At 41.0% G+C, this 24,816-nt stretch overlaps 1 protein-coding gene across 4 annotated transcripts in view; it reads left to right on the top strand.

Annotated features, from left to right (window-relative positions):
* LOC135098321 (neuromedin-U receptor 1-like) overlaps window positions 1–24,026 on the top strand; it is a 101,163-nt gene extending 77,137 nt beyond the window's left edge. For 2 of the 4 annotated variants that reach the window (XM_064000627.1, XM_064000631.1), the window contains exons 2-8: window positions 6,391–7,236; window positions 10,291–10,460; window positions 20,351–20,616; window positions 20,816–20,981; window positions 21,265–21,354; window positions 23,098–23,232; window positions 23,401–24,026. In XM_064000627.1, the coding sequence (XP_063856697.1) occupies window positions 7,073–7,236; window positions 10,291–10,460; window positions 20,351–20,616; window positions 20,816–20,981; window positions 21,265–21,354; window positions 23,098–23,232; window positions 23,401–23,687 (1,278 nt within the window). In that variant the 5' untranslated portion in view covers window positions 6,391–7,072 and the 3' untranslated portion in view covers window positions 23,688–24,026. The remainder of the gene's footprint in view (window positions 1–6,390; window positions 7,237–10,290; window positions 10,461–20,350; window positions 20,617–20,815; window positions 20,982–21,264; window positions 21,355–23,097; window positions 23,233–23,400) is intronic. The other 2 variants (XM_064000633.1, XM_064000637.1) reach the window with 2 other exon arrangements.
* Window positions 24,027–24,816: the final 790 nt, after the last annotated feature.

A 24,816-nucleotide genomic window follows, 5' to 3' on the forward strand; every position in this document is an offset into this window, starting at 1 on the left:
GGTGTGTGTGTGTGTGTGTGTGTGTGTGTGTGTGTGTGTGTGTGTGTGTGTGTGTGTGTGTGTGGTGATTTGAAACTTGAAGTAAGTTATCTCATCATGGTCTCGCCAGACTTTACATATTGGCCTCTGTCTTCTGGAACAAAGAACATTGAAGTTACTCTCCAACGTTAAGCGGATCCAGTGGGGCGCTTCAGTGATGGCTGCTTCGTCTTCGCCAATGACCCGTGTACCGCGTCCGAATTTTACTTTCCGCGCAACGCGCACTATAGAGACTTCCAGTGCCCGCATTCACCTCCGGCTCGAATCCGTGCTGCATTTTGTTGCTCGGTTTATTCTCAGGATCTCGTGTAGCACAGCACTGACGAACGTAAGCTGCAAAAACATAAACATTTGAACGTCACCAGAAGCTAAATTTAGTCTGTTAATCCAGACTTAAATTGAGATGACTGCAAGAATTCCTATTTGAGTCTCAATGCCGAGCCCTGATATGCTGCTGCCCGAAATTTACAACTTTCTGATATTCTACTGTTATCTGCTTTTATGTGGTGTATTGCTTACGTGACATGTATGAGACACAATAACATGGGTAACCTTTCTTTTTCATGATGAAGCTGAATTTAATGATTATTCACAAAATAAAGTTCCTCATTGAAAAAAAGAAAATCCCCCATTTCGCTGATTGTCTTTTAAACATTTTGTGTGATCAACGTGAAGCATCATAATGCATGACAGCAGAATATCTCCAAGCTGTACGTTTAGGACAGTTGTTCATTCTTGCCTGGAATCATTCCGCTTGCTCGGGTCAAATCAGGATGAAAGAATTATAGCGAGTCTTTCGCATGAATTTTATCAGCCGGCGGGAATAAACTGGAAACGCATGAGCTATTTTGTGGAAGAGGGAGAAAAAAACATTCATCGCATCACTTGTCTGAACTAATTAGCTTGCTTGATTGTGATGCTGATGAAGCCTCATCTTGAATTAAACGCTTAAATCATCAATTACATTAATCGGGCAGACCAGCGCGCTCCACCTTACACTTGTTTCTAGCACGTCGCCATTAATTGAATACCAGGGAAATGCCAGTATACAGACGTCAATTTTACATTACCATTTTGTAAAAAATATTGACATTTCGACTGAAGAAAACAGTAATCTCCAACGGAAACCAATAATGATACTGGTAACCAAGACCTACAGAATTTAACGAAAAATTTTCATTTCTAAGCTTCTTTCATACAGTTCCTTCCCTCCTCCCTGAAACCTTTTCAGGTTTCTTTTCTGGCCACTCAATCGCTGCAGTTGTAGTCAGCCACTGTTGTTCTCCTGATCCCTCAAAAAGTGGTGTTCCATGAAGGACTGTCCTATCACCGATTCTCTTCCTATTATTCATAAATTCCTTCTGTCAAACTTCTTTTCCTATTCATTCTTACGCAGGTGACTACCCTCCATGCCTCAGCGTCATTTGCCAGACGCTCAACGTAGCAGGAACGAAATAGTCCCAGGGAAAAATAGATAATTATATAAACGTGTCCATAATATTGTTGAAAAATTATCCACCTATCAGAAAATTCTTCAAATAAAAAAAAAACATTAATTTATTTAAAATAATTGTGCTTAAGGAGTTAGATGATGATGATAATGAGAGAGAGAGAGAGAGAGAGAGAGAGAGAGAGAGAGAGAGAGAGAGAGAGAGAGTCATACTCATACTCCTGATGAGGCGGATGTCAGATATTATTGAGTTTATTACATTTTTTTTTTTTCCTTTTAAGTGAAAAAGATATAGAACATAAATCATGTGAATCGGTAAGGTGAACACTTGAATCATTTACCACAACAGATTACTGACACACACACACACACACACACACAGAGGCCTTCAAAAATATTCAGATGATATTGTTTACTCATAATGGGAATTGCAGATCACGCGGAGAGGCCACAGAACCCCTGACTTCTGAACTTTGAATAATTTCAAAATGAAGCACGGCAAACTTTGTGGTGGTCAGTGCTTCAAAACTTTATTCCTTCATCTATTCAATCTGCACAATCTTACAGAAAAATTTTTCCCTCTTCTTTGGCACTCAGCTATCATCCTCCACCATAATGAACATGCTTGGACTGTCCTTTAGAAATCTCAACTAGAAATTTCGATTGGAAATTTCACTTATCTTACTAAAACAGTTTTCAAAAAGTTGGCTGTTTGGTGCCGTGTGCGCCAATACTTTTCTTCCTCCCGGCTGATAACTTCAAAGAGAGCATTCCTTGCTTTCATATGAGGAAATCTAGCTCGTACATCTCTTCTGAACTTGATGGAGTCCAAAGCTTTTCGTTTCATCGTTTCCTCTCCTCAAACAGAATGTCTTGAATGTTCCACTCCCCGCCGCAATATTGCATCTCCTCTCATTTACCTTCATTTCCATGGTTATTGTTCTTCTGAACTTGCTAAATACATGCCTTTCCTCCATCATCCTTTCCCACCATCCCCTACTTACCGCGGCCTCGCTGTATAAGACCTATTTACTCTCATTACTATTCTGTCCAACTTACTAATGCAAAAATAAACCTCTTGCATTACTGGTAAACTTTGAAACTCTCTTCCTGTTTCTGTTTTTCCTTGTTCCTACGACTTGAATTCTTTCAAAAAAAGAGTATCAAGACAACTTAGAAACTAAATTGGTTCATTCTTATCATTCTTGTGTAATTTCGTATGGGAGCAGCACCATAAGCGGGTTTCTCTCTCTCTCTCTCTCTCTCTCTCTCTCTCTCTCTCTCTCTCTCTCTCTCTCTCTCTCTCTGACGGATAAAAGATCTTTCTTCACATAAGAACGCGTTTCGATGACAGAGTTCCGTCATGTGATGAGCTACCTAGCGGCAAGAAGAACTTGTAAGGAATGAAACATGAGAGATTGTTCGACCTCCGTTACCTTGAAGCGTGCAAGATTTTGTTCCCTGAATCAAGAATTTCTTTCTTATTCTTTGTCCCTTCCCATTCCTCAAGACAACTCTGCACAAAGAAAGAAAGAAAGAAAGAAAGAAAGAACAGCCGCTCATGGTGTCAGGAAAGGAGTGCTTATCAGCCTGACATTTATACGTAATTTCAAAATCCATAATGTGCTGTGATTCAGTAGTTTCTTTGTGGTTGCGTTACGTGATGGTAAATCCAGTGATATTTTTTCTGTTAAAATTGCACCGGAAAGTTTATGTTATTATATTAAAAATTAAATAATGTTTCTAGGAAAGTTTGATTACAGTGCACTACGCGGCACTGTGGCCTCTGTAGCTTACTGCAGCACCTGGCATAGAATAAGATGATACCATTGCATTCATGAAAATTTACTTGCAATATTTGGTTTATATTTTTCTATTACTTCGTAAACAAAACACACACACACACACACACACACACACACCAGTTGGTGCTGGACGTGTGTGTGTGTGTGTGTGTGTGGGTAAGTTGGTTGGTGGGAGTGAGTGCCGTGTTGACGCATAGATTATAAACAGGTGTGGCCATCCTTGGAAAGCTGATGAAAAGAGTGGTGCTGATAGGTCATTGATTACACAGCCGCGGCGCTTGGCAACGGTACGCGTGTTGAATGAGAATGTGAGAGTGGGTTACTGAGCGACGACACTGAAGGACAGTATGTACATGTCGACAGACGAGCACCGGGAACGTCTGCCAGCACATCTTTCTTCCCCACCAGACACTCAGGGAAAAGAGAGTACTGATAATCTTTTTTTTTTTTTTTTTTTTTTTTTAGATTTAACGATGGTTGTGATTTTGGCTCGGACTGAGAAGTATACGCTCTTATTGTTATCGCCAACCACATTTCTTCCCAGAGATCTTGGTGTTCAAACTGTTCCTTGATAATCTAAACAATAACCTCAAAACTTAAAGGGAAAAATAGTTAAAACAAATCAATAATTACCTTATAAATCATTCACATGTAACTTTGTGCACGCCAATACACAGAGAAGTTACAGAAAGGCTTTTAAATTTTCTATTCGACAACAGTAAAAGCTTTATCTCACATTTAGGTACGAGTGTATATATAAATACAGTAGATAAAGTAGATGCGCAGTCAGATTGGCAAATTGATTGGCTGAGTGGCTGACCGTTTAAGTATTTGATCGGTTCACGAGCAAGTGAACGTAAATTTGAGAGAGAGAGAGAGAGAGAGAGAGAGAGAGAGAGAGAGAGAGAGAGAGAGAGAGAGAGAGAGAGAGAGATTTTTTACTAGTAGTTTATCCTCAGGTAGAGTTTAGATCACCTCCCAGTAAAATTTTCCTGATAGCCAATATAACACCGAGTAAATTGGACAGAATTCAAGCATCCTTAGAAGAAAAAATACTAAACAAAATAATTGAGCACGTGATAGTTACAGGCACCACATATCTCGTTTTCACTCCTACATTAATTCACATCATCACTGGTAGAAGAATGGAGTTCGTCGTGATTATTAGAGGTGTCATGTGTGTCTCATGTTTAAGTCTCATTTCAGATTATCATTGAGACCAAGTTTGGGCGTAGTAATTGCAGTCATCGTACATCTCTTTAGCGTTTAAATGTTAGTTCGCATAATCATTAGAGTGTTTAGCGAGCGTGTGTGTGTGTGTGTGTGTGTGTGTGTGTGTGTGTGTGGGTGTATGTAGCAGAGTGCGGGTGTGTAGGTGCTGCAAGCATTGATCTTACGTCACGGCTAAAGCCCGAGGCAATTGCATCACCTCGTTACTTTTGACTCGGTGTGAATTGGAAGCCATTTGCTCGACAGTTTTATATCTGTCTATACACTGACCTCTTCTAACCTTCACAGGAGTTCGTTGCCAGCTGCTCGTTGCCACTCACTCAAGATTTATATGCATGAATTAAGAAAAAAAAAAAGGAGGGGGGAAAAGGAAACTTCCCACCCCCGCGGTATCTAAATATTTACTCATGCGGAGGAGGTTGATGCATCTTCATAGGAGTAAAAAAGAATATAGAAGAGTGGCGTGGATAGTGCATAAGTCCCCCGGCAAAGCTTGTAGTAGTAGTAGTAGTAGTAGTAATTGCCATGAGTAGTAGTAGTTGTAGTGGATATAGTGGCAATAGTAATACCAGTCATTATTATTGTTCTGTATTGTTGTTGTTGTTGTTGTTGTTATTGTTGTTGTTGCTGTTGATCATCATCATCACCATTATCATCATTGCATTTTTAGTAATGGTAGTAGTAGTAGTAGTAGTAGTTGTTGTTGTTGTTGTTGTTGTTGTTGTTGTTGTTGTTGCTGCTGCTGTTGTTTCTACTGTTGTTGTGATTGTGTTTGTGGTTCTTTTTTGTTTTAGGTGTTTGTTTTTCTGGTTGTTGTAGAAGTAGTAGTGATAGAATATTGGTAGTAGAAGTAGTAGTGGTGTTGGTGGCAGCAGCAGCAGCAGCAGTAGTAGTGGTAGTAGTGGTAGTAGTAGTAGTAGTAGTAGTAGTAGTAGTAGTAGTAGTAGTAGGAATTATATTAATTTTTTTGGCCTATATCACCGGTTGGCAGTTCAGCTGCAACTCTTCGTTTTTGAAGGTTAGGGCAGTGGTTCCCAAACTATCTTACATGACGCTGTCCTTTTTTTGCCGCACTCTTCCTCCCCTCACATTTTACTGTTTATGTGAAATTACATATTTCTACAATTTTTGGACAGATAGCCTCACGTCCTTCCTCTTTTTCCCCACCACATGTATTCTAACCCCAGGAACAGCAGCAACAGCAGCAGCAGCAGCAACAACAACAGCAGTAGCAACAGTAACAGCAGCAACAGTAACAGCAGGAGCAATAACAGCAGCAACAATATCAGCAGCAACACCAGCAGCAGTAGCAACAGCAGCAGCAGTAACAGAAGCAGCAACAGCAGCAGCAGCAGCAGCAGCAGCAGTAACAGCAGCAGTAGTAACAGCAGCAGTAGTAACAGCAGGAGCAGCAGCAGCAGCAGCAGCAGCAGGAACGCAACTACAGCAGTAGTAACAGCAGCATCAATAACACCAGCAGCAGCAGCAGTATCAGTATACGTTGTATGAGGGGTAGGAGGGGGAGGAGGAGCAGCAGCACCATTACCATGATGGGATGTCGCTGAGGATCATAGGAAGTAATATTCATATAATGTAGTACATTATGAAGCCCGTGCAGCATGACATTGCTGGTAAAACATGACCATGCAGTTCAAGGGGAAATGCATGTGTTCTAATTTCAAGAGATACACCGCCATCACTTTTAATTTCTCTCTCTCTCTCTCTCTCTCTCTCTCTCTCTCTCTCTCTCTCTCTCTCTCTCTCTCTCTCTCTCTCTCTCTCTCTCTCTCTCTCTCACTTCATTACACAATACAGTGGACAGATGGCACAAGATTTCATTTTTCACGTATTTCTTTTTTTTTTCAGGTAAGTGCTCGTGTTGATGACACGGAAGTGAGGAACACGAGTGCCACGGCCCTGCGATCGTGATATTTGAGCTGGACGGGGTACACTGCAGCGGAAACGTTACCATAATTATTATTTAAGTACGACCAATGATAATAACATCTCGCCCAGCCCCTTCGTGGGAGTGTGAGGTTGTAGGAGTATTAGGAGTATGGAGGTGCTGGATTGCCTCAAGGTTCCGCAACTTTCTGTGGCTTTGATTTATGGAAAGACAATGAGAGTTACATCTAGACATGAACACCATGTTCCAGTAAGGTGCTCGTTAAGAAGCTAACTGCCACTGTAACCGACTAGAAAACAAGAGTAATAAATTAATCAAGCTCTCTGAAGTCCCTTGAAATTGCTCTCATTGAACTTTACGTTATCCCTCGAATTACCTGCAGAACTTGTGTCTAATCTTTCCCTTTGAGTCGTTGAAACCATTGTTTGTAACTCTGCAGTGGCATTATGTTGCATTGATATAATCAGATCTGAGGAAAGGAAAACAGGAATTCAGAACGTGCCGAATACTGTCATAATTTAAGAAGACTCGTGATATCAAGACACGCACATATCAATAAACAAACAAAAATCCAATCACCGTCAGTGAAAACTAAACGCAATCTACACTACACAGTAGAAAAGACGTGCAGATCCTGTCAAGATGGCCTCGTCGACGACCTCACCAGATCCCTCCCCCTTCGTGGACTTGCTGATGGTGAACGGAACTGGTGATTATCTCCTGGAGGCGTCATTAAACGATAGTGTGAATGACACCTTCAACGTCTGCTCCTACATTGAGAGCAAGCTGGGCAAGCCGAGACTGAGGTGAGTGTGTAGAGAAACGGGGGTTTGCATCGCACTGCTACTTTTTGTTACAAGGTTTTCGGCGATGAAGTATTTGAATCTTTTTTTTTTTTTTTTATGTATGTGCGTATGTTTGGATTACTGCTGTCGTTTGTACTTAGGTGAGGTTTTGTTTTCATTTAGATTGAAGTTTTGTCTCAAACCGATAGTTTTTTTGCATTGCTATGGAATCGAAAACCATCGTATAATCTTGCCAGGTCTGCTTTGCTTGAATTGTTGAAATGCTGCAGCTTTTTTTTCATGTTGCAGCTTTAATCTGTGTGGATAAGGTATATAATTATTCTATTGAAGTCATTATGGAGATCATTTGACTTGTCTTAAAGATATAATTTGACTCGTTATGGAGTTTTAGTTTAGTGTGTGTGTGTGTGTGTGTGTGTGTGTGTGTGTGTGTGTGTGAGTGTGTTCCATCTTTTATAACTTTCTACCATTATTCTCATAGTTACCGCTCTTCTGAACCTGCTAATTGCTATTGAATACCTCCGCTCCTCCCGCGCCCTTGCTGCTCAAGACCTGCTCTCATCCCTATTCTGTCCAACAAGAGTCACACACTATCTTTACTCTCTCATCCCTTTAAACTCTGGAATTCTCTTCCTGTCTCTGCATTTTCTTCTGCCTACGACTTAAATTGTTTCATGACACCTCAAAAACTAACTTTTAGTAAGTGGTTTTGATTCCTTTATGCCTGTTTCTTTTTGAGAACGGTATGGTGTGCGGCTCCTGACGGGTCTCTAACACATGAAAAAAAAAAATACTATTTCTCCTCTGATCTCGTTAACTGCAAGTTTCTCTTCCTCTCCTCCCGCGGTCTTGTTGCACAAACTTTTTTACTTACCTTTATTCTGTCCACCTTACTAATGCAGAGGTTAACCAGTCTCCTTGCACTTACATCCCTTTTACTGGCAAACTCCGAAACTCTCTTCCTATTTCTGCTCTTCTGTTTCAAAAGTATTAAGGCACTTCAATAACTAAAATGGCCATCTCACTTGGTTCATCTAATTTTAGTTCCTGTTTATTTTCGGGAACGGTACTGTAAGCGACATTTGTTTTATCCTTTTTCCCTTGGCCAGTCTTTCTAAAGCACAGAACAGAAAGTATGAAGATTATGGCATCAGTGTCATAGTGTATCGTCAACGAGCTGGATCGTGGAAGAGTCATGCATGTCGTGCTGAAGCCTTCTGTGGTCTCGCCAAGTGTGGTGTGTCGCGCCTCGGTGTTACGCTCAATAGTCTGGTTCCGGTCTGCTGCCTGATCAATCCCACACACTACAATGTTGTCTGGTTATTTTTCTTCCCTTTTCTGTGACCAAAGCTACTCTCGACCATTTTTCTTTTCTATCTTAATCTATTAAATTAGAATTGAGTATTTAAACTTTTGTCGAGTTTTTCTATCTTTATTTTGTTTAACATATTTCCTTATTTGTCTATTTTTTTTATATATATATATTCACATTATTGTGCGTTTGTGCGTGTGTGTGTGTGTGTGTGTGTGTATGTGTGTGTGTGTGTGTGTGTGTGTGTGTGTGTGTGTGTGTGTGTGTGTGTGTGTGTGTGTGTGTGTGTTCTCCATTCATGACTGTTGCGTATCCACTACCAGTTGAGCTTTTTTTCTTTCTAACATTGCACCTCTGCCCTTTTTTTCTTTCTTTTTAACAATCTCGCTACAAAGAGAAACTTAATAAAAGGCAATTCACTTTTATTATTTTTCGCATATTGAAATGATTGCGTCAATATGATTGGTCTCTTTCAAAATAGCCAATGTTATGAATGAATGAATCCCATTTTTTAACACGCGCATTTAATTAATGAAAACCCCGATATTGACATAATTTAAAGTCCAAATTTCTGTCCATTAAATTATATCACGATTATTATTATGAGTCAGTAAGTAATAGAACAGTGACTCACTCTGTCAGTTACTCCTTAATACTCTCTATACAATGAGTCGCTGTCAGATCCTTCCTTCCGGTAACTCTTGAGACTGATTCTTTTCGCTGACTGCATGAACACCCGGAAATTGGATGTTATTTTCTTGGCGTTCTATCTTCTCCTATCGGTCTGAACTTTAAGCATATTTTTCGTATTCATTGTTGGTGTCTCCTTTCCTTCCTTCCTTCTCTATTCTTACTTCCTCCGCTTTCTCTTCCTTCTTCTTCTGCCCGACTGAGTTGAAATCCCCTTTTGTCCTCTAAGTCAGTGGAATTGGTCTTATCTCTCTTCTTGAACGTGACTCTCTCTCTCTCTCTCTCTCTCTCTCTCTCTCTCTCTCTCTCTCTCTCTCTCTCTCTCTCTCTCTCTCTCTCTCTCTCTCTCTCTCAGTAGCTGCAGGTGGTTTTCATGTGTCACTGCTTAATTCCTTTGCATGTGTAATATTTTAATCTGCAGCAAAATCGCAAAGTCGCCCTAAATAGTTCACCATATAGCTTTTCTTGAGTATGGAATCAATATGTAGACAGTCACTTGGGAGAGGAATACGCCGCGGCCTCTCCTAAGCAGCTTTCGTCGGATTTTAGAAAGCAGATTGTGCAGCCATTTGCCTTCAGGACTTCACTGTCAAGGTTTTCTCGAGTGGTGATTTAATTTCTGAGGTCAAAATTGATGGCGAATGCTGCCGCGCTGCATCTCTGTACGCCAAACGTCCAAAGGGTCACTTATTATATTTTTGTTAATTAGCAAGTGTTTTTTCTCCTTGTCCTTCATCCTACTAATTCATTGTGGTAGTTCTTTTTTTTCCTAGTTTCGAATGTCTGTCACTGTCAGTATTTTCAGTTTTATACTTGAACGTGTTAATAGTTTGATTGATTGCTTCGTTGTTCCAATAGAGAGAGAGAGAGAGAGAGAGAGAGAGAGAGAGAGAGTGTGTGTGTGTGTGTGTGTGTGTGTGTGTGTGTGTGTGTGTGTGTGTGTGTGTGCGTGTTAGCATCCGTATGAAGGCTGCATTGTTCCCTTTCTTCAAATGGGAAGGATAGAACATCTCACCCTCCCCTGACCCCCACCCGACCACTCCCACCAACAGGTACCCCATCCTGCTGCCCATGACGGCCATGTACTGCGTCATCGCGGTCGGCGGGGCGGTGGGCAACGTTCTCACCTGCCTCGTGGTGGCCAAGAACCGCACCATGAGGACCTCCACCAACTACTACCTCGTCAATCTCGCAGTCGCCGACCTCCTCACTCTGTTCTTCGGTGAGTCTTAGTCTCCACAGCGAATATGTCTCTTTGCGGGAGTGTCAGGAATGATGTTGGCCATATGAGAGAGAGAGAGAGAGAGAGAGAGAGAGAGAGAGAGAGAGAGAGAGAGAGAGAGAGAGAGAGAGAGAGAGAATCACAAAACATGAGTCCGTTTTGTTTGTTTATTTGTTTGTTCTCACTGTGATTGCTTGTTAGCAGGAGGTACAAAAAGACATTTTGTGACCGAATGAATTTACAGTGCACTATTATTTGTATGTTTCAGCATCTTCTAATATCGACTTTATATAATTCAGTGCTGAAATGCACTTCCAATACAACGGAAATCTATAAGGTGTAGTAAATAATATCGGAGTGTATCTGGAAATACATGTTTAGGATTTTATTAAAAGGTGAAGTTGCAGGCATACTCTCTGGCTGCGCGTGGCCTCGGCGCTCACCTCAGTCTTAATTGGCCTCTGAACCTGTGGCGCATGGTATTCCTTGCCTCAGAACACAGCTGCTCCATGGAGGCGCTAGTCTCGTAATGGAAGTGAGGAATGAAGGGGCATCATGTGGCGCAAAAAATAAAATTAGATAAAATAAATAAAAACTAGCAATATTATGCATTATCTGTATAAGCCACATATACATACAAATATACATGCATACATACATACTCGTACATACATATATACATACATATGTATACATACACATACATACATGTACTGGTAAGAACTAAGGATGCACATATTTATCACACAAATCTTACACGTTTCGCATTTTTATTCCTGGTTTGTGGTTCTGAACCGAGGGAGGGAGGGAAGCAAGGAGGGAGGCTGCATGATCCTGGGTGAGTGACAGCAGGCGCACGGCAGGTGACAGGGGAGTGGCTGGATTTTGTGCTGGAGGAGAGAGAGAGAGAGAGAGAGAGAGAGAGAGAGAGAGAGAGAGAGAGAGAGAGAGAGAGAGAGAGAGAGAGAGGGGGAGTAGAAATAGGGAGGTGAGTGTGTGTGTGTGTGTGTGTGTGTGTGTGTGTGTGTGTGTGTGTGTGTGTGTGTGTGTGTGTGTGTGTGTGTGTGTGTGTGTGTGTGTGTGTGAATGAGGTCACAGGTGCGCAATGTATGCTTCAAATACCTCCAATAATCAATGTTTTGTTATGGAAATAGCAACCCGAACCCTGACCTAGCAATACTCATAATTTGATATTGGAGAGTTCTAAAATAAATTGCTGTTTAATTCGGCACACCATTCCTTGGAGGGTGTGCCGCCCGCCGCCTCGATCTAACAGCTGTGCGGGAAAAGCTCACTGCATTTAATTTGAAATCAATGGAACCTTTCAGGGGACGATGGTTCATTCCTTCCCTCGCCCGCGTCACGGACACTGACCCATGATATTAATCATAGACGCCAGGTACATTGACCGGGTTAATTAACATAACTTCACAGGAATGTGGCCTTCTTTATCATTTTCCAATCAGTGTGGCTTTTGGAAATCTCCCTCTCTCGTGGGTTCAGTCCTCCCATCACATCCACGTCCTTGAAAAGCTCCACAACAAGACTGTTTTCTCAACTGCTTCAAATGCATTGATGTAGAACTACGCAGCATAAACGAATTTCCATTGCTTCTATATCTAAATGAGTTAGTAAAACGACCGTCGATAAGGCTCCCACCAGTCACAGCTGCTGGCCTTTCGCCATACACGCCGGAGACTAAATTTATAGCATGCAGATTGTTTTCCCCTGTCATATCCATATCCATACACAGGCGTGATGAGTCCGCTTCATCATACTTTGTGCTAATGTTAGGAATCTGTAGAGAAATCAAAGTATCTGCACAGCGAGAGGCACTTGTACAATGGCTCAATGTTCTTTTACGGTTTCTGTCTCACGTCCCGTGTGATTTCTTCCAGTAAGCTCTCGTCTCCCTCATCCAATCACGCTCAACAGCCTCTTCCTCCCTCTCTTCTTACCACGCTCATCACATTTCTCGTATCGTCTGACCAGGAATCGTAGGTCCAGGGGGCTGCGAGGGTTCTTCCACTAACATTAAACTAGTCTATTTATTTTTGATACCGATGAAATGGGGCGTAAAATAATTTATGGTCAGTGTGTTCCTCCGTCATGCAAAAGAATAAGATGAACTGCCGTTATGAAATGCTTGCCGGAGTGTGAGGATTTTGTGATCTTAGATTTGTAGCATCCGTGCCTCGGCCTGTGACGGTGAATGGCGCGATCTGCTACCAACAGACTCCCCGTTATTTCTTTTCCTCAATCTGTTCCGGGTGCACCTTTAGGATACCGTCTGGAAGGACAATGGTGAACCGGAGCCACTGAACAAAGAGGGCTAGACTGGGGGACTGGTTGTTCTGTCGTGAAGGGTAGAAAACACATTGTAGACGAGATGGTAAGGATGTCACGATCTGTTCTTCCGTCACATGAGCAAAGTGAAGAATCATATCCATAAATCATTTGACCACTGGAGAGATGGATCAGGTTTTTCCCTCACGTCCACTTCCTCTCCTCCTCGCTTCATTCATCCATGTCCCTCTTTCTCTCTCTTTCGTTCTCCCTCCCTCACCTTCACATTTCTTTTTCTTTATTTCCTTCATATCTCCATCCATGCACCAGCTCTTGTTCTCTTTTTTATGTTTTCTGCGTCATTCTAACTCCCACACCCGTTTCCTGACTCCCCTTCCTTCTCTTTTGTTTCTCCTCCTTTCTTTCCCCACTTACATCCATCCGTAACTCGTTCCTTCTCCCAGCTTTCCCTTCCTCCTTTCTCCTTCCTTTCTCTCTTACTTCTTTTCCTTTGCATTCTCCCTCCTTCTCGACATTCTTTATATGTATACCTCCTTTTCCTTTTTCCCTCCATCCCTCCCTCCCTTCTCTCGACTTCTTGACCCAGAGATTTAACTTGTCGTTCGCTTGAGAGAGAAAAAAAAATTAGGAAAGGGAGGGTAGTGAAAGAAAGGTGTGTGAGGGGAGAGGAAAAGAAAGCTCGCATAGAAGAAGAAAGGAGAGGAAACTGGAGAAAGAGAAAAAAGGAGAGAAAAAGAGGGGGAGCAAAAGTGGGAAGCACAAGTAACGATGAAAAATACGTTGCTTGATAGAATGAAGGGACATTGATTGTACATTTAATCTGGATCGAACTTTTGGATGTGTGTGTGTGTGTGTGGTGTCACCCTGGTTATTTTAGTTGAGGTTCCAATAACACAACTCTCCAGTTCACTAAATATCAAGAGAACAAAAGGACCAGATCTCAAGTCACACTGAATGAGACATACACCGCTTCGTCCTTCCTTCTTACCTTTCTTCTTCCTTTCCTCCTCCATTCGCTTTACGAGTATTGCACCACCACCACCATCACGAGCAAGACCTCCACTTCCACCTCCTCTACCTCCTCCGCCTCCTTTACTTTCCATTCCCCAGACCTCGTATATTGCAAGCAACAGACGCAGTTCCTGGAGGGATGGGCCGAGTTACTTTATACTCAATAACTTTCAGCCTCTCCCTCCCTCCCTGCCTCCTCACAAGCCGAATTCTTAATGACTTTTGCGATTGATGGTGAATGGAACGGTGGAGACTGCTGTAATGATCTTAATGGTATGTATCCATGTGGTATTTGTGGTAATGATGGTGGAAAGAGTTTTTTGTAGTGGATAGGATTTTATTTATTATGTTAGGTGTATATGTATAATTTCTTTTGTTTATTTGATCCATATGAAGTTTTTTTTTTCTTTCAGCGTTACTCTGTGTAGTGACCAGTGGGAGAATTTGGTACTCATTTTTTTTATTTCTCTATCTATTTTTTTTTTTATTCGTTTTTTTTTATTTATTTGTTTGTATTTTCATTATTTTGTTCATCTTTTTTTTCATTTTTTTTTTTCAAGGAAGAGCGAATGAAATATGAGATCATATTTTTTTTTTTTATGCGGTGCATCGGGAGAAATATGAGAGTGATTTAGTAGATTTTTTTTTTTTCGGTGGCAAAGCAAAATTATTTTTCAGAGGATACCACAGGATTATTTTTTGTTCGTTCGTTGTAGGTGGAGCGCAAAATAATGATATCAAGAAGAACATGCTACAATACTTTCCATCCTTTATTTCTGCAGTTGAGTATGGAAAATTTGGCCCACCACTGCTAATAAGTCTGAGTCTGACGTGAGAGGCAAACTGGTGTAGCGTTATGTATAAACCATAAAGGGATACACGAAGGATGACTCTCACCAAGCACGTCGTAAGGGAGCAAAGAATGGCCCATTAAACTGCTCCATAATTATGTTTTTTTCCTTCTTACCGAGCTGAAGTTAATGTAAATGTTGATGATAAAGAAAAAAAAAGAAAAGTTGACCCTATAACTACCACTTGGTACACCTTTCCCTAATTACCAGTCACTCTGAGACATTTTAACTTGTTCTACAGCCACATCCAATCTTTGAACTGGGAAGCTATTGCAGAATGTCTTCCCTTTCACCGCTAACTTTCTTGTAGATGCTTATAAAAATTTCATGAATTGATTCTGGTGCTGCCAGTTCTTTAGTGTAACAGTGAAAGTATTAAAACGATTTTAGGCTAACTTAAGTTGTGTGTAGTATACTAACACTAATTGTACAGTTGTTGATTTGTTTATACTCTCTCTCTCTCTCTCTCTCTCTCTCTCTCTCTCTCTCTCTCTCTCTCTCTCTCTCTCTCTCTCTCTCTCTCTCTCTCTCTCTCTCTCTCTCTCTCTCTCTCTCTCAATTAAGTTTTTTTTTTATTTTCTTCTCTTTTATTAGTTTTTTTTTTTTTTTTTATCATCCCGCATGTAATAACACTTTCTTCCCTCCTCCAGCCCCTCAACACATTTGCCATCACTTCACTTTTACCCATAATAAGATAAGTTTTCTTTCTGTAACCCTCATATTCTCCCTGTTGTATATATCCCTCTTTTAGCGCTCTCTCTCTCTCTCTCTCTCTCTCTCTCTCTCTCTCTCTCTCTCTCTCTCTCTCTCTCTCTCTCTCTCTCTCTCTCTCTCTCTCGCTCTCGCAGGATACAAGCGTAAAGCGATAAAGCCAAGATGTGGTGTTCTCTTTCCCAAACATTATTTCCCGCGAGGGGAGACTGGCACTATTACACCTGTTTATTTCGGTGAAGCATCGCCTCCTGGGAAACATAATGGAACGCTTGGAAATTCTGAAATGATTGACGGATATTGGAGCAAACAGCTTATTTCCACTCAATTAGTCTTCTGGGACGGTAGGCAGTGGCGTGAAATTCAGGTGTAGGCAAATGTAGAAAGGTTTTGTCGAGTGTTTCGTTGTCAGAATGAATTGTTGAAAGGAGCTACAGTGACGCTCATTTGGTTTAACATTACGAATCTGCTTAAGGACTTGGCTTACGTACCTGCTCCTGCTTGAATAGGGCGACTGAAGAAGGGACTTGCTAGCTATATGAACAGTCAAGGAGACGTGCCAAGCAGTAGCTGTCTTAGTTACTTTTATTTTTGCTGAGGTGTGGTAGCGATCAAGCGATTTGGACAGAAAAAATTTTATTGTCCTTTGCAAGTCTCTATAATGTCCCAGTTTTATCTCTCTCTCTCTCTCTCTCTCTCTCTCTCTCTCTCTCTCTCTCTCTCTCTCTCTCTCTCTCTCTCTCTCTCTCTCTCTCTCTCTCTCTCTCTCTCTCTCTCTCTCTCTCTCTCTCTCTCTCTCTCTCTCTCTCTCTCTCTCTCTCTCTCTCTCTCTCTCTCTCTCTCTCTCTCTCTCTCTCTCTCATTCCGTCCCCCATCATCATCATTACTGGAAATCCATACAGTTGTAATTTTATCCCGGGCTCTGAATGCAATCTGATAATGCTGGAACGAAGACAATTGTTTTTAGCTTTTTTTTAATAATCATTGAAGTTTTACAATTATTAATCATCACTCTAAGTGTTATTGCAGATTGACATCAAATTAACTTTCCTGCTGTCCCACCTCCACTTTCTCTCTCTCTCTCTCTCTCTCTCTCTCTCTCTCTCTCTCTCTCTCTCTCTCTCTCTCTCTCTCTCTCTCTCTCTCTCTCTCTCTAATTTTTTTTTCCGTTTATATTTATTTTATCTATCTATCTATGTATCTATCTATCTATTTGTCCATCTATCTATTCCTGTATCTTTCTATCCATTTTTTTTTTTTTCACATTTAAGATGAATAATATCACTCGCATCAATCTTAGTTTTAATTACACGCAATATTTTCTCTACTTTAGTCTTTTTTTTTTTTTTTATCTATAACAGTTTTCTAATTCCCGTTCTTTTCATTTAGGCTTGAACACGACAGAACAAAATATTATCGCAGAGAAATAGTGTGTCACATCAGCTGTCCTTTATCCCGTCCTCGTCATAGTACCATACGCTTGTTCATTTTGGGACGGCAAAATCACCAGGAGCGTTTCAGTCCTCGTGGTTCAAATGGGTAATCTTTCACCTGCCGTATTCGAACCACGTGTTTGCCGTTCATGCGCCTCTAATTTCTTTTCTCTTTTTTTTTTTTCCTATCCCTTTCTTTCTTTGTTTCCGAGCTGCAGTTCATGTGAGTCCTGGAAATGTATATCAGGTTGGTGTACTGAGTTATGGGGCTTATTATCATCCTCCAGGGCCCTTGATGCGCGCTGCCAGGTCTCTTTCATAACACAAACACGAAACTGGGATTGTACTCGTATTATGAAATGTTGGGATAATGTAAAAGCATCCGACAGCTGGGAAAGGTCTGGGGATGAACCTTACAGTGCAGCAGTACATCATATCCCGCGGGAAGTCACTTGGAGGATCTGCTATGAGGAACTTGATTACACTCTGTCTTTGGTAAATGTGTAGCATGTATGTCATCTGGTCCTTAGTTAATTAGTCTCCTGTTACTCACACCAAAAGTAATTGTGAAAATACTCATAGTATTCCCACATTGACGCTATGTTGTCATTTGTCGCAGACCATTAAACTTGGGTCAAACTATTTTTTTTTTCATATCATTCAATATCTTCGTTCAGTTAGCATCATGTGGCGCCAATATCAAACGAACAGATGAAAGGATGGCCAGTGTGTCTCCTCCCTAAAAGGAATCAAGATATTCTGTCGTCGCGTTGAATCTGAACGCACGTCCTTGTCCACCCAGGAATTCACGATGACTGAAACACTCTACAGTCAGCTTGTTAAGGATGCCTCTTTGCAATTAATATTGCGTATAGTGGTTCACACAGCGTGACGTTATGACCGAGGGGAGAAGGGATAGCCACTGATTTGACAAAGAGAAGATGGAACAGTGGAGATGCTCAACAAACAGACTATGCACCGAGGCATGGTATTCCAGAAATGACGGTATGATATCGCACTGTCCTCCTTCTGTCTCTCTGCCCTTTACTGCGCTCACTTTGTATCATCTCGGCGTCTCCTTTGAGAGTTTGAATCCACATTCCATGCGCTTTGTTGTCGCCGCTCAATGTTTTGGGTCAAAATACTGCTAGCGACTGCCCGTCCTTTCTCACTGATGCAGCGCGAAACTCAACCTTACTCTCCGGAAACGACAAGTCAGCTTCACAGGTACTTCAGAGGAAACAACTCGTAGAAAGACATCAGATACAAGTTTTCCTCTCCGATTTTTGTGGTTTTCTTATGTCTTCCATTTATTGGTGGACTTTCTCTCTCGCCCTGCGCACCTACGCTTTGCATATCCTACGATCCTTGTAAAAGTGATCGGAGAGATACTGGAATTGCATGTTAAAAATCATTAATGCAAGAGACGCTGGTAGTGCGGTAGTTTGAAAAGTGAAATATAATAGTATAATGGCTTGAATTTTGTTTTCTCTCATTTTTAATATTGTGAAGAAAATTAATGAAGCTATTTAACTGTAATACTTTACTGGTTGAAAAATTGCTGTCGAGAGAACTCTGAAACGGAGCGACAAACAATATTCCGTCAACATCGCCCACAATACATATTCCTCAAAAAAACTTGTCATCTCTCTCTTAACCCACACTTATCAAATCATCCTAGCATTGTTGATACTATAATGTCCCTCAAACTCTATGGTGTCTGCCCCAATTACAGAACAAAGTCTTAACTTGCGAACAATCCAGACTTCCCATCAGGCAGCAAATCTGTTGCCCTCTTATGTGTCTTAACTGATTTAGCCTCCATTTCACTTTTTTTTCTCTTTTTTTATAGTGCAACACGGCATACGGTCTTTCCCATATCATAATAAAGTAATATGTAGTTTATAGAGTATAGATTAATACAGTTTCTCTCCTTATTGATATGAAAAGGACATGTATATATAGTATACTGAGCCGCCTTCTGGCTTCTTACTTAGAAAATGAAAATATGTAGAGGATTGTAAAAAAGGTAACTATGTATATTTCAAGTTCATATATGAACCAAAAACTTACATCAAAATTATATCTTAATTTCTGTACTGTCATCTCTTTTTCTCTTTTGGTTAATTCTCGCTTGACGCCTCTTCATGGCCTTACTTCATAAACATGAAGACATACAAGGCAAGTGAGCTATTCATAACTGCACGGTTATTTTGTATCAGAAAGCCATAGAAGTTTCTTTCTCCACTCCTCTGCGATATCTTCGTTATCCATTTTAAAAGAAATTGTAACTTATGAACTTGCCTCTTTTCATGCAGGATTGTAATTTCATCCATGAATATCGCCAAGGCAGTCCTCTGAAGATATGGTTACCATTTTTCCAAGTTCCTGTTTCTGTTAATAAAGATGTAGGGTAAAAAGACTTTTTTTTATTATTCTGCGTCTTATGTGTTTCGTTTGCTTAATGAGAAAAGTTGTTTGTCGATGTGCGGTCACATGAAGTACATTCTCTGAAATTATGTGCTGAGACTCAAGTTGGCTTCATTTCACTGAAAACTCAGCTGGATTTTAGTCATGATTTTGACTTCTAGAATGATGGTTATTTTTTGTCGAGGTCGACAAGTTGTGGTCAAGAAAGAAAGATGTCGGCTGACAGAAATGGTACAGAAGAAAAGTTTCTTAAAATCGCCGAAAACCTTCAACTAGATATTCTTTGATCTGTAATTGACTGTGGTGTTACAATTTACCAATACATAAGTATATCAGAACTGAACATATACTTGTTGCCGAGTAGCGTAAACCGAGAAAAAAGCACTACAGCATTTACAGACGATCGCTTTGGTGGTGGCCAGCCTGCGGCAGGAGGATGGCCTGGGGCTATGGGTCTCAGCCCAAGGTCCGGAGGAGAACCAGAAGGAGGCCAGTGGAGTGCTGATCCCCGCAGAGGACGAGGGAGTGGAGTTCATCCTCCGAGACGTGGGGAAGAGGGGACGAGCCCCACTCCCTCTTCCTCCGCGGAGGTCAACGTGCCCCTAGCCTCATTATGGCCCTCTTCCAGACCGTAGGCCAAGACCTAGAACCCCAGGCCATCCTCCTGCCCCGGGCTGGCCACCACCACCAGTACACACTGGTTTAGTAGGTTATGGCATTAAATTTTGCTCAAGTGTAACAGCCTGCTGTTGTGATGATGTTTATCTGAATGATATATGGAGCATAGTACAAAGAAAGGTGAACAGAATAGGTGGCTCATGAGGTTGAGATCCAGAACTGCCATGTTTCGCCCCAGTGTCAGTCATTCATGAGTCAACACGCGCTTTCTTTTAGCTTTCTTTTAATTTCCTTATTTTCTCAGCAAATACCACAAAGCTACCACTACAACATCTAGACCCACACTTTATCTTTATTTTTTTTTTTCAAATTTGTCCTCCGTGTGACACGCACGAGAATTAATTATTTTAGTTTAAGATTGTCTGGTATTATTTTCTGCAATTTTTTTTTTTTTTTTTGAGAAACTTTCTCGTGTGACCGCATCATTAGAATTTTATGTTTTTGTGCCTACACATGTGTATGTCGGCAGCCCTGCCGATGGAGGTGTACCTGATGTGGGTCCAGTACCCCTGGCCGTGGGGCGAGGCAGCCTGTCGCCTGCGTGCCATGATGCCGGAACTGGTAGCGCATGTATCAGTGTTGACCATCCTAGCGGTGTCCGGGGAGCGGTACGTGGCCATCACCAACCCTGTCTATGCCCGTACCACTCATACTCTGGCCCGCACCGCCAGAGTAGTGCCCGTCATCTGGCTTCTGTCCCTTGTGGCCGCCGTGCCCTGGGGATACTATTACCAGGTGCGTCGCCTCCACCCTGTCATCTCTCCATTCTCTCATGCTTCTCAATTTTCTGCTCCTTCCACTGTGCTGTCCAAGAGGGCTTCATCATCTAGAAAGTAAGGCTTAGGTCTGTGTCTGTGTGTGTGTGTGTGTGTGTGTGTCTAGACGAATAGGTAACCAAGATATATAAAGTCTCCTCTCTCACGCCCTGGCCCAGGTCAACCAGCTGCAAGACCCAGCAGGTGTTGATTTGCCTCAGAGTTCCTGGTGCTCCATTCCTTACCATGACAAAGAGAGCAGGTGGTCGTGGCTCATCTGGCTGTCAACAGTAGGCGCTTTCATAATGCCCATGACGATTCTCATCTTCCTCTACTGCAGGATTGGTTTGTATAACTCATGCATTATGCCACAGATCTGCTTTGTCTTTATATATATATATATATATATATATATATATATATATATATATATATATATATATATATATATATATATATATATATATATATATATATATATATATATATATATATATATATATATATATATATAATAACAGTGTATGGTGCACTTTTCAGTGTTATAGTAACGTTTCGTTGCCTGAACTGGGGTTTTCATTGACGTTCGTGCCTTTGACTTTTCACATTTCATCCCGACGTATTACAGGCATGGTGCTCTCCATGGACCCTCCTGCCCGCACGCCCACAGCGGGCAACGGTGCAATCCACACTCGGAGAATGGGCATCAGAATGCTTGGTAAGACGAGTGGTGAAATATTTGTCTCAGAAGATAATGTTGTAGACTTTGGTGTCACGTGTCTTAATATTGTTATCCACGCTGCAATGTTTGTGGGAATGTTTGTTACTTCGAAGTGACAAACGTGATGGTCTGAGGATTAGGCAGTTAAAAGCACTTGCTGTTACGATTGCAACATATTTCCAGAGAAGTACGTACGAGTACACACATGCAAGGAGGGAAGGGACGAGGGACAGTGCAGGCGTGTTGTTGACCCTTCCCGTGTTCTCTCAGACCATTTCCTTGTGTCTCAGTAACACAAGAGATCGCTGCTAAATCTTAAGAATTTACCACCATCTCGTTAAGGCTTCTCTAGCTTTCCCTCAATAAATTTATTTATGTTGTGCACCTCTCATTTGGCAGTTCCAACTGTGTAAAATTATTCGAATATATGACCTCCAAAGTAGACCTTGATTATTATTTTTTTTTCTTTTTTTTTTTTTTTTAGAAATCCCCTTACTTTGAGTACGCCAGTCTTTGCTTATCATCACTTCATCACTTCAGCTCTGCCATTGTATGATCTGTACCACAGCAGTAGAGCAAACAGGCCCAGCACCCTCCCCATTTCTGCCCGTCTAAGAGGTGTACCAAACATTCATTCTTTTTTCCTAACGCTTTCCCATATTCTGTTAAACTGTTCTCTCGGGCTCTTGCCATCGTAATCTTAATTTCGTATCCTGTCTTTCGCATACCATTTCTGGACCCACCGAAGCTCAAGTGTTTCTGGCATTACATTTCTGATAGTAAGAAAACTAGTGAGATACAATCTCACCTAAAAGATCTCGAACATTTAATCACAATAGATGTGGAAATCATTCGTTCGTAATTCGGAATTGCTGGTATACCTGTTAGTCGCAAAGCAATTTAAAGCCATGCCACTGGAATGCGAGTATTGTGCATATCGATGTACTAATCACTTATGCTTGAATAAACGCAGCTCGGCCTAATGTAAAATGTAAGTCATGTATTTATAATACACTGGGGAAACTGACACTTCAGAAATTTATACAAATGAAGAAAGGAAGCTGTGCAGAGAGAGGAAGTACAAGCAGTGATGGGCGTAAATACTTTTTTTTTTTTTTTTTGCCACAGTACTATATACGCTCAAAAACGTAACTAAATGCCCAACACATTACAGGAAAATATTAACTGTAATTACAGTACTCTATAAATGTGACTAGTTACATTTTCAAGTATGTACACTCAAAATGTATATTTTTTTGTTAATTACATGCGAATGAATAATCTTCTGAATGAATTAATTTTTTGATTTGTACAGAGTGTTTAAAAGTCATTGAAATTTGTATCTAAAATAAAAAAACATGACACTGGGATGCACAGAAATGCTGTATTTAGTTACACGGCAAAAAAAAAAAAAAAAAAAAAAGTTGATACATAAAAATTAAAGAATAAATAAAATATAGTATTCAGATACAAACTGTATTGAAAATTCAACATGGGATTATTCTAGGTTCATTCCTATTCGTTATTAAGAGGAATCTCAGTAGCTGGCATGAAATTGTCACAACTCCCTTGGCTAGCGTCTTAAGTAACAAAGAAACACACACACACACACACACACACACACACACACACACACATTTTCATCTGTTCACTGTGTGTGCTGCATTGTTTTTAGGTGTCTATTATTTATGGACGGTCAGAAGATGGTAGGAAGGATGACTTAGACCATGTCTCCCGCAGTAGCAGTGGTGGTGGCCTTCTTCTTGTGCTGGGCACCCTTCCACGCCCAGCGCCTCATGTTCGGCATCGTCACCAGCAAAGACCAGTGGACAGACACCCTCCTCTCCGTACACACACAGCTCTTCTGTTTCACGGGTGAGACGCATCCCGTTTCTGTTTGTTGTTTCATATCAAATTGTATATAGGCATAGCAATTTAGTGGATAACATTTGAAAACGTACAGTATAATTTTGGGAGTGAATAAGTATAGCACTTCTCGGTTGAATCAGTATAGCACTTCTCAGTAACATCTTCCGTCACCAGGAGCCTGCTATTATCTAAACTCTGCTGTCAACCCGCTGCTGTACTCCGTCATGTCTGTCCGCTTCCGCAACGCTCTGCGGCGATCACTGTGTGGCGGGCGGGACTGGGCGCGCCGCCAGCAGCTGTATTTCTCCAACACCACCCACGGCCACCTGCAGCTCTCCAATAACTCCAACATCCTTCTAAGAACCCGAGAGTTCTCTCTAACCTCTTCAAGAAGATTCCATGAAACTTCGAATAGGAACGGTGTACACTATGGTTTCGAGAATATGGACATGGAAGCCTGATATCCGGCAGACGCTCTAGAAGCGTCGCCCCCGAGGATAAAAGAGTTTTGTGCCTGTGTCGCCGCTAACGGTAAACCGCAAAGATATAATTCTGTCATGGTTAGTAAGTATGCCGACAGTGTAGTATAAAAGAAGTACAATAAAATCATACTGCGTATTACCAGAAAAGAAGACTTGACCATTTAAGATTTTTCACATGACGTGATTGCGTGAGTGAAATGTTTTAGGGAGCGGGAGATGCTTTGAGAAAATGAGACCTGGTGCTGTGTGAGACGGCAGCGGGAATGACAGCGACAAATTCATTGTCATGGTGACTGAAGATGAAATGGTTTTGTGAACAAGTGATATATATATATATATATATATATATATATATATATATATATATATATATATATATATATATATATATATATATATATATATATATATATATATATATATATATATATATATATATATATATATTATCATAATTGAAAGGGAGATTATGTAAGCAAATTATGTACATAGTAATTGTATTATATCTCTACTAAGGCTTATGTTTATGTCTTGTTGTTCCACTTAACCAGTTTTGCAGTCAAGGTTAAGATCAATGGTAACACGTATGTGATTTTCAAAACATTCGGTGATACGCAGAGATTGGGCAGGCACTCCGACCTGAACGCAAATTTCGCTATCACCACGCCGTCGTCTGTGTGTGTGTGTGTGTGTGTGTGTGTGCGAGGGCTCACTCGCTCGCGTGTGACACCAGTATTCTGACGTAATCTATTATCTCAAACGACTTTTAACAAGAACAAGAAAGAGATTTATATAAATTGATATCTGTTCTAAGACAGAATCAAGACTGCGTCTCAGTGTTCCTGCAGTGAATATTTCGTGCTCACAATCCTCACGCAAACAAAGACGTTGTCACATGGTATTATGTCCAGATTAACTCACATTGAAAGATTCTGAACACACTGAACTCTTCAGTGTGGATGGGCTTCCTTTCACGAATGATGTGCAGTGCAATGAAGTCAGCTGGAGCATGAGGTGGCCAGATTATGACAGAAGTTAAGGTTACAACGAGTCTCGTGCTAAAACTATCTTGCACACACCTGTATTAATGATATTTGTTGAAGATGTA

Source organism: Scylla paramamosain, chromosome 4 (genome assembly GCF_035594125.1).
Source record: "Scylla paramamosain isolate STU-SP2022 chromosome 4, ASM3559412v1, whole genome shotgun sequence".
Taxonomy (NCBI): Eukaryota; Metazoa; Arthropoda; class Malacostraca; order Decapoda; family Portunidae; genus Scylla; species Scylla paramamosain.